This window comes from Centruroides vittatus, unplaced genomic scaffold (assembly GCF_030686945.1).
Source record: "Centruroides vittatus isolate TY-2023 unplaced genomic scaffold, ASM3068694v2 contig_1154, whole genome shotgun sequence".
In the NCBI taxonomy this organism is placed as follows: Eukaryota; Metazoa; Arthropoda; class Arachnida; order Scorpiones; family Buthidae; genus Centruroides; species Centruroides vittatus.
The window spans coordinates 3267392-3280801 of NW_027120741.1; the positions used below are offsets into that span (position 1 = coordinate 3267392).

The window sequence follows — 13410 nt, forward strand, 5'->3', positions numbered from 1 at the left end:
ATGAATGGAAGTTGTCAATTTTTATGTTAGTTCACAATGACTATAAGAAAGCATGTGAATTATATTGTCTCCAATACCTATAAAATTAATAAATTTTATTTTTAGCTGATTTGTACACTTTGCTTTAAAGTTAATGTAAAATTCTACAAATTTTTTTAACCTACTATTTAGTTTTGTAATTTGACATAATTATTCCAATAATCATTTCATATATTTACAGAAAAATGACAAAGGAAATTCCCAAACATAGTTTCTTTCCATGTATTTCATATCCTTGTGCCATCACAGCAATTACAATTAGAAAAGCTACTGGTTTGGAAAAGAGAGATTTATTTGCATGTAAGTTGTGTTGTTTTCTAAGATAAGGATTTAATTAAAATATTTGAACATTCATGTTGTTAAAATTTACAGCCTGTGATCCTTATTGTATTATTAAATGTGAAGGAACAAAAGTTAGAACACACACTTGTTGCAAGACATTGAATCCAGAATGGAATTTTAGTGCAATTTTTTATCGCAAAAAAATTCAAAATCCTATTATAATTGAAGTAAGTATCTAAAATATTAGTCATTTTTGTAGAAAATAAAGTTAAAATCATACAATATAGACCAACATTTTCAAACTGAATTTTAGTTCATTATTCAATTTTGATAATTTAAAAGTGCTGTCTTTTATACTAATCCAAATTTTTACAACATCTAAAATTTTGTAAAAGTGTGAATAGTCACTTTTCAATAACAGATTTAATTTCTTGTTTTTTTTATACATAACTTTTGTACAATTTAATCTATATGTATGTTAAAAATAAGTTTTAAGTACAGTAGAGTCTTGAACTGGTGATGTCATTAAAAAAAATATTTGTAATCTAATTTTTACCTATAAATTAACACTAGGATAGAATAAATTAGTGATCTTCATTTGCATCATTTAATAATAGCATCAATTCCATAGTTAACAAAAAAAACAAAAATCTTTTTTCAAGGTGCCTTGAAAAACACTACGACAAAGTGTCATTAACTCTGAAGTAGCCACTGAAAGCCAATATTTTTAAAATTTAACTACAAATAGAAATAGTCACTATTGGTATGTAGTTAATACTTATATATGAATTTGTACATATAATATCTTTACAAAAATTCTGATATTTAGACTAGTATCATTGCTATCTGTAAAACTCATCATTTTCAGTAACTTATCACCTTCTCAGTTCATATTAAGTCAAGTTTGTGGGACTCTATTGTAGTATGTTATATGTAATCATATATGTTTAATATTGATTTTCATATTTTGAATGTTTCTATATAAGTATTTAGTTTCCAGTATAATTGATTCCATTTGATCATTTTGTACCATTTGTGTTTTAGTATCACATATATTGATCTTTTAGCTAGTTTTGCAAGGAAAATGATATACAGTGGAACCTCGCTTAACGAGCATAATTCATTCCAGAATCTTACTCGTAATGCAAAACACTTGTTAAGTGAAACAATTTTTCTCATATAAAATACGATAATGCATTCTATGCCAAAATTAAATACTCAGATATTTTATGTATAATGTTTATTCAAAGAAAATTATACAATATACATTGTTAAGGAGTGTGAATCATTATCATCTTTTCTAGCATAGAATGAACCAACCTGAAAAGCCTGCAGAAATATACAGTAAGTATGGTTAAGTATCAGTTTCTGTTGATTTACTCAGTGCAGAAAAATTATAAAATGATCAAAAAGTCAATTTATTTTTACAAAAATGCAAAAAACTGTATTTTATATATCACGTTGAAAGAAGAATGTCAGTTTTGTTTACAGATTATTCTATGATTGATGGAGATCAACTATATGAATGACTTTTCAAACTTAAGAAATGTCTGGTTTTGTAGTGCTGTACAGTGGGCCGCACTGCAGCCCACTGTACCTTAAATATTTTAGGTACATTTTCATTTATTTTGGTAAAGTATGTTGTAAAAATTATTCTTGTTTTGCTGGATACACTTTAATGTCGTAATGACAAAACAATTTTCTAGCACCAATTATATCTAGAAAACTGTTATAGATGCGGGGTAGTACATACTGTTTTGAGGTTTTTCATGCACAAAAATAAAAAAAAAATTGTTTACAACTGCTGAAAGAAATAGTTGAGTGATTCCCATTTAACTAACATTCTTACAATTAAGACTAGTACCATAAAAGCAGATGTTAACAATATTATAAAAGGAAGGCAATGCCAAAAATCGCATTGAATTTATTTTTATTTTGTGTGAGTGTAATTTTTTTTACTGTTAATAAATAATACAGTATTCTTTGTAATTATATATATTATTTATTAAAATTTGATATTCACATTTTGAACTTTTTTAAAAAATATATTTATATAAGGTACCTTTGTGGCCTGCTGAATATATGTAAATTTCTCATTTGGCCCATTAGGAAAAAAGGTCCGACAACCCTGTCCTAAACAATGTTCACCATAAACATGCTTCATTCATTTATAGATGTCAGCAATTAAGTTATATTAATCCTTAATTGTTAATTATATAGTTTTTGTAACATTTAATTATTTCATAATTTAACATGCTAAAATGTATTTCAGATTTGGAATCACAATATATTAAAAGACACATTTATGGGATTGGCTATAGTAGAAGCACCTGTGTCTTCAAATGATACGATTTCTTATTCATTAACTTTGTATGAACAGAAAAATTGTGTGGATACAAGACCAGGAAAACTTGAAGTGACAGCTATAACCAGTGATGTATTGAAGGAATTATGAGGTTTGTAAAGTTAGTTAGTACAAGAAAAATTTATATTTTATAATTAATATAATCTGAATTGAAAATATATTACATTAAGTTGTATTTACATTGATTTGATACTTGAAAATTTTACATATTTATACCATATTATATATATAATATATATATATATTATATAATATAATAATATATAATATAATATAATTTTTTTATATATAATATATATATATATAAAAAAAAATATATATATATATATATACTATATATATTTCTTTTAGATTTTAAATTTTCAATTAGTATGAATATGACATTTTTAGAAACTGAAACATTTAAAATATTTTTTGTCTGAGAAATTATTTGTTATTAAAGATAATCTAGTTTGAAATTAGATGCCAGTGAATTATGTTTGTTTACTTTCACATTAAAAAAATTTGAAAACAATGAAATATATTAACTTAAAATTTTTAGGTAAACTTAAATTTATAAAATATTATTTTATCATCATCCAGACAATGTTGGATGATAGTACAAACTAAGAATTGAAATTTTTGGTAAATATTTCAATTTTAATATATATAAAATTACATGGACTGACTGACAGACTGATTGATTCATCTTTGCCCAGAGCAAACCGCTGAATCTAAAGAGGTGAAATTTAGTACACAGTTAGGGTATGTCATGAAAATGCACACTAAGAAGGGATTTTTGGAAATACCCGCATGGGGGAGATGGAAAAGATTAAGGCTTAACCTGAAGAACAGTTTCTATTGTACTATTTTAGATGTGATTTTTTTTTTTTTTTTTTGTTTTTGATAGTAATAACTTAATTTCCAAACTTACACTATTTACCAAATCATCCAAATCACTTGCTCGAGCAATGCTGTGCTCATTTGCTAGTAGTTAATGTAATGATTACTGGATTGTAAAAATTAGTTATTAGTGATTATAATTGGATTATGATTTTGTTTTTCATACAGTTAAACTCTGTTTATGAATTTATTTCTTTTAGTTATTCATTTCAAAATGACTTATGGTAGTATATTTATAGTGAGTTATATAGTTAAATAATTATTTTTTTCAATATAATGCATTTGAAGTGCCAATTTAAGGAAAACTATTTAATATTAATCAAAAACAAAAACCTGAAATAATTGAATTTATCTTCTAGCAATGTTTCTTGCTCTATCAATATTGTATAATACAAAAATATATATAATTTTTAAATCATGATGTGGGAAGTTTTCAGAAATGGCATGAAAGCTGTATGTATTTAAATAATAATAATAATAATTTTAAAAGTTTAAAGTTTAAAGCCACATTAGTCTATAGAACTTTTTGTCTTCCAACTTATTGGATTTAAACTCAATTAATCTGACAGTTTTCTAAAATTATGATGTACACATTACCTAATGTCAAATTATAATAACAAATATTGTGAAATCTGTCAATTCCATTTTTGTTTAATGCTACTATAACCACTCATGTTGCCAGACTACAGTTACTAATTAACCATAATTTTTATTACAAACTGGATTTAGTTATCTTAAAAGCTGAAATATAATTTTTGTGTGTGTAAGCTCTATAGTTCTCTTGTTCAGCCAATACTTAGAAAGAAGTTGATGCAAAAATTTCATTTGTTATAAAAAATATTGACTTTATCAAAGCAAAACAGAATGCCTATATAAATCCTTGATAATTTTGTTTTCATTAAAATAAAACTTTACTGGACAAAATTAAATTTTTCCAAGAAAAAGCAAAGAATAATATTTACTTTAACAACAAATTTAACATATTTAAAAATAAAAAGTTCCAGCCTGTTCCAGCAAAAATTTTTAATTTTCTAACATGTTCAGCTATCTATGCAGCCGTCATCAGGAATGAACATATAAAGGAATATAGTTTTTAAAATTTCAATTCAACACTGTTGAATTTAAATTGCAATAACATAAATAAATAAATAATAATAAAGTATAATACAAAGATATATAATACATAATAGCAGGACGAAAAGTTCACTGACAAGGAGACCCTATGGCTTTGGGGAAACGGATTTTGATTATCTTCGGTGTGCAGGTAGTACACTGTGTGCGTGTACTACCTGTAAAATACTAAAGTGCAATACTCAAATGTAATAGAGAAAAATGAAGTTAAGGTTTTCTTTAGCACGTTATGTATAAGTTACGCGTACTATCGCTTCAGCATGCTGTGGCGTGAGTGGTAACACTCCTGACTCCTGCCCTTGCGTGCTCGGGTTCAATTCTCTTGTGTATGATTTGTTTTTATTCATAAATACTTATAATGTATTTATTTATTTACTCATTCATTTATTTTTTTATTATTTATTTATTTTAATTTAATTTCTACTGTTCCAAGTCTAATATTTTTACTTCGAAAACCCACCTTTTTCAAGTTGAGAGAGAACTATTAATACTTATGCCGGGTTCGAACATGGATCTAGAGTCTTTTTCACTCACTTTTTAACTCTTTGTTGACCAATTTGCACGCCCTGTTGTTTACTTTTAGTTTGTAAAATGACCGAGGGCAATACTGGTCAGTCAGGAATATTATTTTAAAAAATTCACCAAAAATCAAATTATCATTATATTCGTACGAAAGAAAATCACGTACATTTATTAATATCTTTAGTTTTAAATACGATATTTTTCAATACATTTTATTAGAGAAATTAATAAGAATATATATATATATATCTGAACTGACATTTAAACTTGATAATTTGTAACTTTTTGTCAAAATTAACATTGTCTAGTTATTTTTTGGCACTAGGCTAGAAAGACGTAGAATATTGTTTTGTACAACTCTAAATAACAGTTTATTTCTGACACGAATAGACGTATTTGTGTGGTGAAATTTATTTTGAAAAGTTATTTTATAATTATAAAAATGTCATCAAGAGAAGCAAGTTCTTCACGTTGTGACGAAAAGACTGTTGATGATCACTCTTTATACAGTGATGTATCGAAGCAGCGGCTAAACGATGGCGTAGTGTATTATGAGAGTTTACTTTTCGAAAATAATTTAATTGCAACATCTTCTGATACACTATCTGAAGATGCTATGCTGATAGGCACAGAATTATACAATAATACATTGGATGTGTTGGATGCGTGGAAATTGGTCAACAAAGAGTTAAAGAGTGAGTGAAAAAGACTCTAGACCCATGTTCAAACCTGGCATAAGTATTAATACTTCTCTCTCAACTTGAAAAAGGTGGGTTTTCGAAGTAAAAATATTAGACTTGAAACAGTAGAAATTAAATTAAAATAAATAAATAATAAAAAATAAATGAATGAGTAAATAAATAAATACATTATAAGTATTTATGAATAAAAAAAAATTATACACAAGAGAATTGAACCCGAGCATGCAAGGCATGAGTCAGGAGCGTTATCACTCATGCCACAGCACGCTCAAGCGATAGTACGCGTAACTTATACATAAAGTGCTAAAGAAAACTTTACGTTCATTTTTCTCGATTACATTTGAGTATTGCACTTTAGTATTTTACAGGTAGTACACTCACGCGGTGTACTACCTTCACACCGAAGATCATCAAAATCCGTTTCCCCAAAGCCATAGGGTCTCCTTGTGAGTATGGCATTATTAATAGTCTTTTCTTGCTAGCACTTTCAATGAATTTATTTTCGTCGTCATCAAGTGAATAAAAACTTTTAAATCAAACATAAATGTTTGAACGAGAATGGAGTGCATATTAATTTAAACATTTATGCTCGATTTAAAAGTTTTATTCGCCTGACGATGAAAATAAATTCATTGAAAGTGCTAGCAAGAAAAAACTATTAATGCTGTACATACTCAGTGAACTTTTCGTCTTGCTATTCATTACTTGGCATGAGTATCAAGCTAGATTATATAATACATTATATATTTTTTTTAATGGTATATTATTAACAATAATAATAAACACTAGATTTGTTGATTATATAACCATAAATTACTGTGTAGTTTTGTTTTCATCACAGTGCATAAGAAATTTCCATGCTGCTGATAAGCTTGCTGAATACTTGTGTTCTTAATAGTATTTTTGTATATGGCTATTTTTTGTATAGTTTTTCCAGAGTGTTGGTTCCTGGAGGATTTAATGAGTTTTGCTTCTGTGAAATGTGGTACATTATCCAGAAGTGTTGCCATAATTGCCATAACAGCCAGGGTTGTGTTTGGAGCATCAGTATGATGTACGTAAAGACCATTTGCTTTTATGTAGTGTACATCATACTGATGCTCCTTGAACCTGTTAGGCAGATTTCATGATATGTATTTTATATATTTGCTAGCCCTGTTTTCTAGACTTAGAGTAAAGGGTATTTCGTATACTCCTGGGACTGTGGAAGGATCTATTAGGTCTTTATCATTATTCAATAAATCGTAGATCATACTGTTGCACTTATAAGTTAGTTGTTTGTTGCTGATAAGCTTGCTGAATACTTGTGTTCTTAATAGTATCTGTCTAATAGCTTTTCTGAAGGTGCTGCTATCAAGCAACTTGTTATGTTACTGATGCAGTCATGGATGGAGTGGGTTTACTATTTTTATAGGGAGTGTTCTATGCTTGTATCTATTAACTAAGGTGTTGATGGTACTTTAGCTGTATCTCCTGAGTGGCTGCCATGTTTCTAATCCTGTTCAACTCTCTTATGGTGTCCTTTACATCTGTGCAGTGTGTGTAAGTCCTTGTGAGAAGGGCTTTAAAAGCCACCATTTTGTATCTGTGAGGATCATTTAAGCAGCAAGGGATGTTAAATGGGTGGGATGATGTTTTAACATATACCTTTGCGCATATCTCCAGAAGCATGTTTGTTATTGCAATTGTATGTCACTGATCTGATGGCTGCATAGATAGCTGAAAACATTAGAAAATTAAAAATTTTTGCTGCAACAGGCTAGACCATTTTATTTTTACATTTATTCTAGTTAATAAATTTTAACATATTTTCTAAAGCAACAATTTTTTAATGTAATCTTCAAATTAGTGTGATGAATATTAAATAAATAATGAAACATATTTTATTTACATTCCAGATTTTCTAAAACAAAAATTGATAAGAATATTGAATCATCACATGAAATACCAACAACTAGTCTAAGAAATAATAATTTCTTTTAATTGCAAATTGCATTCCATTATAAAACATTCATCAGTAGTAAATGTCTGATACATTTTAGATTAATAGTTCTTATTTAAAATTTAAATATAAAGAAATTATATTCTAATAATTTATTAAGAAATATGAATGTAATACATATTGGAGTATATTTTATTTTTATAAATTTATGTATCAGACCTATATTACTTCCATCACATCTCTCATATTTTTAATTTGTTTACATAGAGATTGAAAATGATTGTATTATTTCTTATTACTTCAGGAAACTATTGAAAATATATGAATATATTTGAATTATTTTTTTTATTTTATATATATACATACACATACACACAACACACACATACATATAATAAAATATAATATACAAACATATATATTTAAATTGGATAATCAAGACTACAAATAAACAGGAGTGGCAAGGGCCAGATAACAAAAAATTCATATAATACAGCGGTGTAAATATGAATTGTATTTGCATATTGTATTTTGTATTATTATATAATTGTATTTTAAATATGCAAAAATGAAATAGAAAGCTATTCATTTTTCAACATTAAATGGCAATTATTTTGATGTTTTTAAAACAAACTTCTATTTTAGGTTGTTTTTACATTAAAGGAAAAAAAATTTGTAAGAGAGAGAGAGCTCTAGACAGGAAATCTTGAATGTCGTTAATGTCAGACAAATATTTGTGAATGGATAACTGTTTTTGGTTATATACAGAAAAATACCATCTGAATAATGAGTTTAACTTAAACTGTCAGAGATTAGAAAGCTATCTAATATGCATTATACTTTAAAATTTATTTTTAAAATATTAGATTAAGATTATGGAAATGGTAAATTTACAATCCCTAATCTTTATTAATATTACTAGTAGTTTCTAAGTTTTGACTCCAAATACAAAAATTAGTGCACTTAGTGATTGTTTAGTTGCCAACTTATTGTTGATTTAGTAAAATAATCTTTAGTGCTCCATGACCAATTGAATTCCCGACCTCTGTTTGAAAAGTGACAGTTTCATTGCCTGAAAGATGTGGCAACTAAAATTTACAGCATGCTCTGAGTAAAAAGTAGTCAGCACAGTTACTTTCATTCAAACAAATGTGTTCTGTTTTTGTTATCTAAAAATGTTACTGCCCTCTAGATGTTACAAAACAAATTGTCAAACCTGGTGCTATTGTAATATGATACTTTACTTTACAGTTCTTTAAAATTTGTAATCATTTAAAAGATGAACAGCAAACTACTGTTACAATTTTTGTCTTCAATTTTTTCTATTTAAACTGTATGTGTACTAAATTTACCATTAAAAAATATCAAATTACTAGTATATTTACTGATACATGTTTTTAACCTTAATATTGATAAACTATTTACCATCTTAATATTTTCCTAGTATACAAATATTAATTAGTAGACTTAGAATTATTTTTTAAATGATAGTTTTCTAAGTATGCTTTTTCTAAATGTTGTTGCTTTTTTCAGATAGAAAAAGAAATTAACAGCTTTGTCTTCAATAAGTGCACAAGTGTTTAAAATAAATGATAAATCTACAATTTTATTTTTATCTTAAAAATGTTTTATTTTGTAAAAAGGCTTTTTTGTAATTGTTCAAAACATATTTTATTCATGTATACACACAACTCTTAAACATCATACATTTTTGATATTATGTACTATGAATATTTACAAAAATGTTACATTTTATTTAATTATTGTTGATGAATTAATATTTTTTTTAATAATGGATACTTAGTATTGTTAATTAAAAAACAGACCTTATCAAATTTTATTTGTTATTTATAAATGCACAAATATTGCTCATTACAAATATTGTATAAAGATTTATGTACTTTTGAAAGTTTTTATATTTGTAAAATTTGTGCAAAATATCAATTCGTTCATAAGTTTTCTATGTGAAAATATGATTTTTGTTGTTCAATTTTAAGGAATTTTCTATTCACAGATCATTTGTGGTTAATTTCAATTTGTATGTTGTAATTAATGTATGCTAAAAGACTATTTGATATAATTATTACTTTTCAATTCCTTGTATCTAGTCAAATTGTATTTATTTTGTAAACATCCTATGATCCGTGCCTTAAGAAAGATGAAGTGCCTGATTTTGTTCCATCAAATTTATTTTTATATGTAGGAAGGCCAAACTTTTCCAATGAAAAATGAACAACTATAAATTAAAAAATAATGAATGTGTCTAACCAACAAATGCAGAACTAGTCATAGTAAGTGGCCAAAAGTACTTTTTGGGTGATAGCAATGTTGTAAATGGTACTTCTTATATACATTTATCAATACACAGTGGTGAAAGATGTTTTACAATACATTTATATATATGATCACATTGATATACTTTTGTAATTTTTTTTGGTTATGTCAAATTATTGTATGTAATAAAATATAATTTCTTTAATAAAAAGTATTATTTGAATATTTTGTCATTATTCATGATTTAAATGTAATACCAAAAAATCTGTACGTAAAGAAGATTACTAATTGTCATTCTTATCACTGCCTTTAGAACAGTCCTGTTCTTCTCATTTTCATAAATTTCTCAGTACAGAGATTTGAGTTTCAACAGGTATTAATTAGTATATGTTAAGCAAATCAATGAACAATTTTTTGTTTATCCTATTGACTGATGTTTCTTCAGGTAATGTTTTTTGGTAGTTCAATTCACACATGAAATATGTGATATGGCATTGAAGAGTTAGACCATTGTTTTGAATTTGACATGCCATTTCCATGTTCTAACTCTGATCAAGTTAGTTTTCTTGCTATCTAGCTAACCTTTTGCAAAAAATTAAAACATCCATTGATACTTTGCAAAAAGCTTACAATAAAATAATAAATAGACATCATAGGCTGTAAAGTTAAACACAGCAAATTAGCTCTGTGCAGATTTTTCATTGTAAATTCCATTTGCAGTATTAATTTCAGAACTAGATTGTTCCAACTCCATAATATGGACACTTGATTTATTAATATAAACACTGTAGATATAAAATTTAATTTTTCATGCACTGAAGGATATAAATGTTAAAATATACAAAACACTAATAATATAAGAAAGATTATTTTTATATATATAATTTTGAAATAAGTACACTATAATGTTCTAATGGAAATATAGTATCATGGTATAGAGAATAAATTTGGTTTACCATTTTCATTGATACGGATGGCAAATGTATTGTTCCAACTCCATATTTCAAAATTGACTTCTAAGTAATTTAACCTCATAATTTCCTTATTTCTATTTTATGGTAATGTCTAATCACCATATCTCTTGAGTGAATAGTTTAGTTTTTCGAAAATAAAAGTTGCATTCAAAATTAAAATAATTGCAAACTATTTACACATAATTAAACTGTTAAACTAAAATTTTAAATCTCTGGTAAATAATTTATGATATTTTTAAATAGGCACTAATTATGTATGCCTAATGTTTCACTCAAGAAGGATTAAATATATCTGTAAACATACATTGCCTTATTATACAGTTTTGCGTGGAACTCTAGCCAACAATAGCAATCATTTTTAGGAATAACGAAGATATTAATTAATCTTCGTTAAGTTTATGCGTAATATTCCTAAAAACGATTGCTAAGATACACGGAAAACTAAATCGTCTTCACACTTTCGTCATGTCCAATTCCAGGAACAACCGGTCTTCCTTTACAGAGATGATCTTTTCCCGTGTATTTTTAATGTGTAAAATACGCCTGCCATTTTAATGGAAATTAATGGAGATAACTTTAATAGAGAACATTTGTGTTTACTATCATTTACAAACTAAATCTGAGTCATTCTCCAATAATTTGTTTGGAATCGACTCGCTCATATTTAGGGAGACTTCTTTTTTGCATTTGTTATATTTCTTTTAATGCTAATTATTTCTTTTTACTTAGCAATGAAAGGCAAGATACATAATGTCACTTGTCTAAATCTACCGTGTGTTCTGCATTGGTAATGAGTTAGTTGTTTACCTAACAATTAGAATGTATGTGAAATGTCGATTTTGGTAAAACTTTAGACATTTCAAAATAAATAATTCATTATCAGTATTACTTAAATCATCAATCAGTGATCTTGTGGTTACCCCAACATTAATTTTTTCGAAAGCAACAGATTATGTGGATTATATACATTAAGAGTTTCAATATTATCATCATAAGCTGATAATACTTTTGGTTTGATAAAATTAGAAAGTGTTTGTTTCATTAAATTATTAGCTTCTATGTAAAGATGAAATATTAAAAACTTTACAAATTGGAAGAAGGCATTAAACTCGTTGAATGTAGGTAATATAAATTTAAAAAGTAATAAATAAGCTTGAACATGTGGATTCTGCATTTGATTAAAAATAAACTGACATTGTTTTTTTTCCTCCAAATTCTGCGACTCGAGAAACTTCAGCAATACATCCCAATGTAATGACGAACGATCCATGTTTTCTTCAACTCCCCGGCAACGAAAACATGGAATGAAGAAATAGAGTCATTGCTTGTTTTTGGATCCCTGCTTTCCCGTCGTCTCAACATTGCTGTTGTTACTTAGTAAGTTATTAGGATATAAATCTTGTCTCTCTAGTTTCCTGAGACAACTTAAAGAAATTTGAGTTCAACCACAATCAAATTGGATTCCTCTAAGATAAAATTGTGATGATGTATAATTACACTTTCAAAGATTCTTTTTTACATTCCTGAATTGAAAATATCTGTAAATATTACTTTTTTATATAATTTGTTTTGTAAAAAAACTTGATTAAATGTGTTTTTAATCTATTATACGTAGTACACATGGCAGATATGTGTTCTTTTGAAACTTTGTGGTCCGATAAAATAACTGTAATTAATCTCCAATTTTGCAAACCATTTATTATTTTAGACTTTGATATTGAAAAGAGTTTGTAAGGGCAGCAGTAAACACTTTGGCTAATATTTTCAGAAAGAAGCAAATCTTTCTTTTCCATAATTTTATTTGATTTCTTTCTGTAAAAATGATCATAAGAAAGTCCTTTGTAATTGTCCTTTATACACTGATTTGAAATTCTCTATATTCCTAATTCTTTTTGGCTTGTTTTTAAGAATATGGTCAATAATAGCACCTGTTAATTTTGTTGGCCACGAAGCTATTGTGATGTTTACGCGAAATTAGAGTTAACCACAAAGATAGACAAGATACGATAACAATAAGATGATATATTTTCGGCGGTCTGTGTTTTCTTGATGCCTGTGACTCAAGTTTCACTGGCTCAATTTTGTTAAACTTGCAAGATATCAAGTTGATATTTAGCAAAAATAAAGATTAATTACTGTATATTTGTTTTAAATTATGTAAAACATTCATGCAATGAATCAAAGCTACTTTTTTTAAAACTTATCTATTGGATGGCATGTTAACTGCAGCCTGGTCTAAGTTCAGTGGTGACTACTGTATTGCTACATATTGTGAATGAAAGTTTTGTACATAATGTT

General features: G+C 26.8%; 1 protein-coding gene and 1 long non-coding RNA gene across 4 annotated transcripts in view; one reads left to right on the forward strand and one right to left on the reverse strand.

Annotated features, from left to right (window-relative positions):
- Nucleotides 1–9442, forward strand: part of LOC136979225 (calpain-5-like) — a 53388-nt gene extending 43946 nt beyond the window's left edge. For 2 of the 3 annotated variants that reach the window (XM_067275173.1, XM_067275177.1), the window contains exons 11-14: nucleotides 221–339; nucleotides 412–548; nucleotides 2594–2777; nucleotides 9398–9442. In XM_067275173.1, coding sequence (XP_067131274.1) covers nucleotides 221–339; nucleotides 412–548; nucleotides 2594–2776 — 439 coding nt within the window. In that variant the 3' untranslated portion in view covers nucleotide 2777; nucleotides 9398–9442. The remainder of the gene's footprint in view (nucleotides 1–220; nucleotides 340–411; nucleotides 549–2593; nucleotides 2778–9397) is intronic. The other variant, XM_067275182.1, reaches the window with a different exon arrangement.
- LOC136979447 (uncharacterized) overlaps nucleotides 1–13410 on the reverse strand; it is a 218886-nt gene that overhangs the window by 192149 nt on the left and 13327 nt on the right. The gene's annotated exons all lie outside the window — the stretch shown is intronic.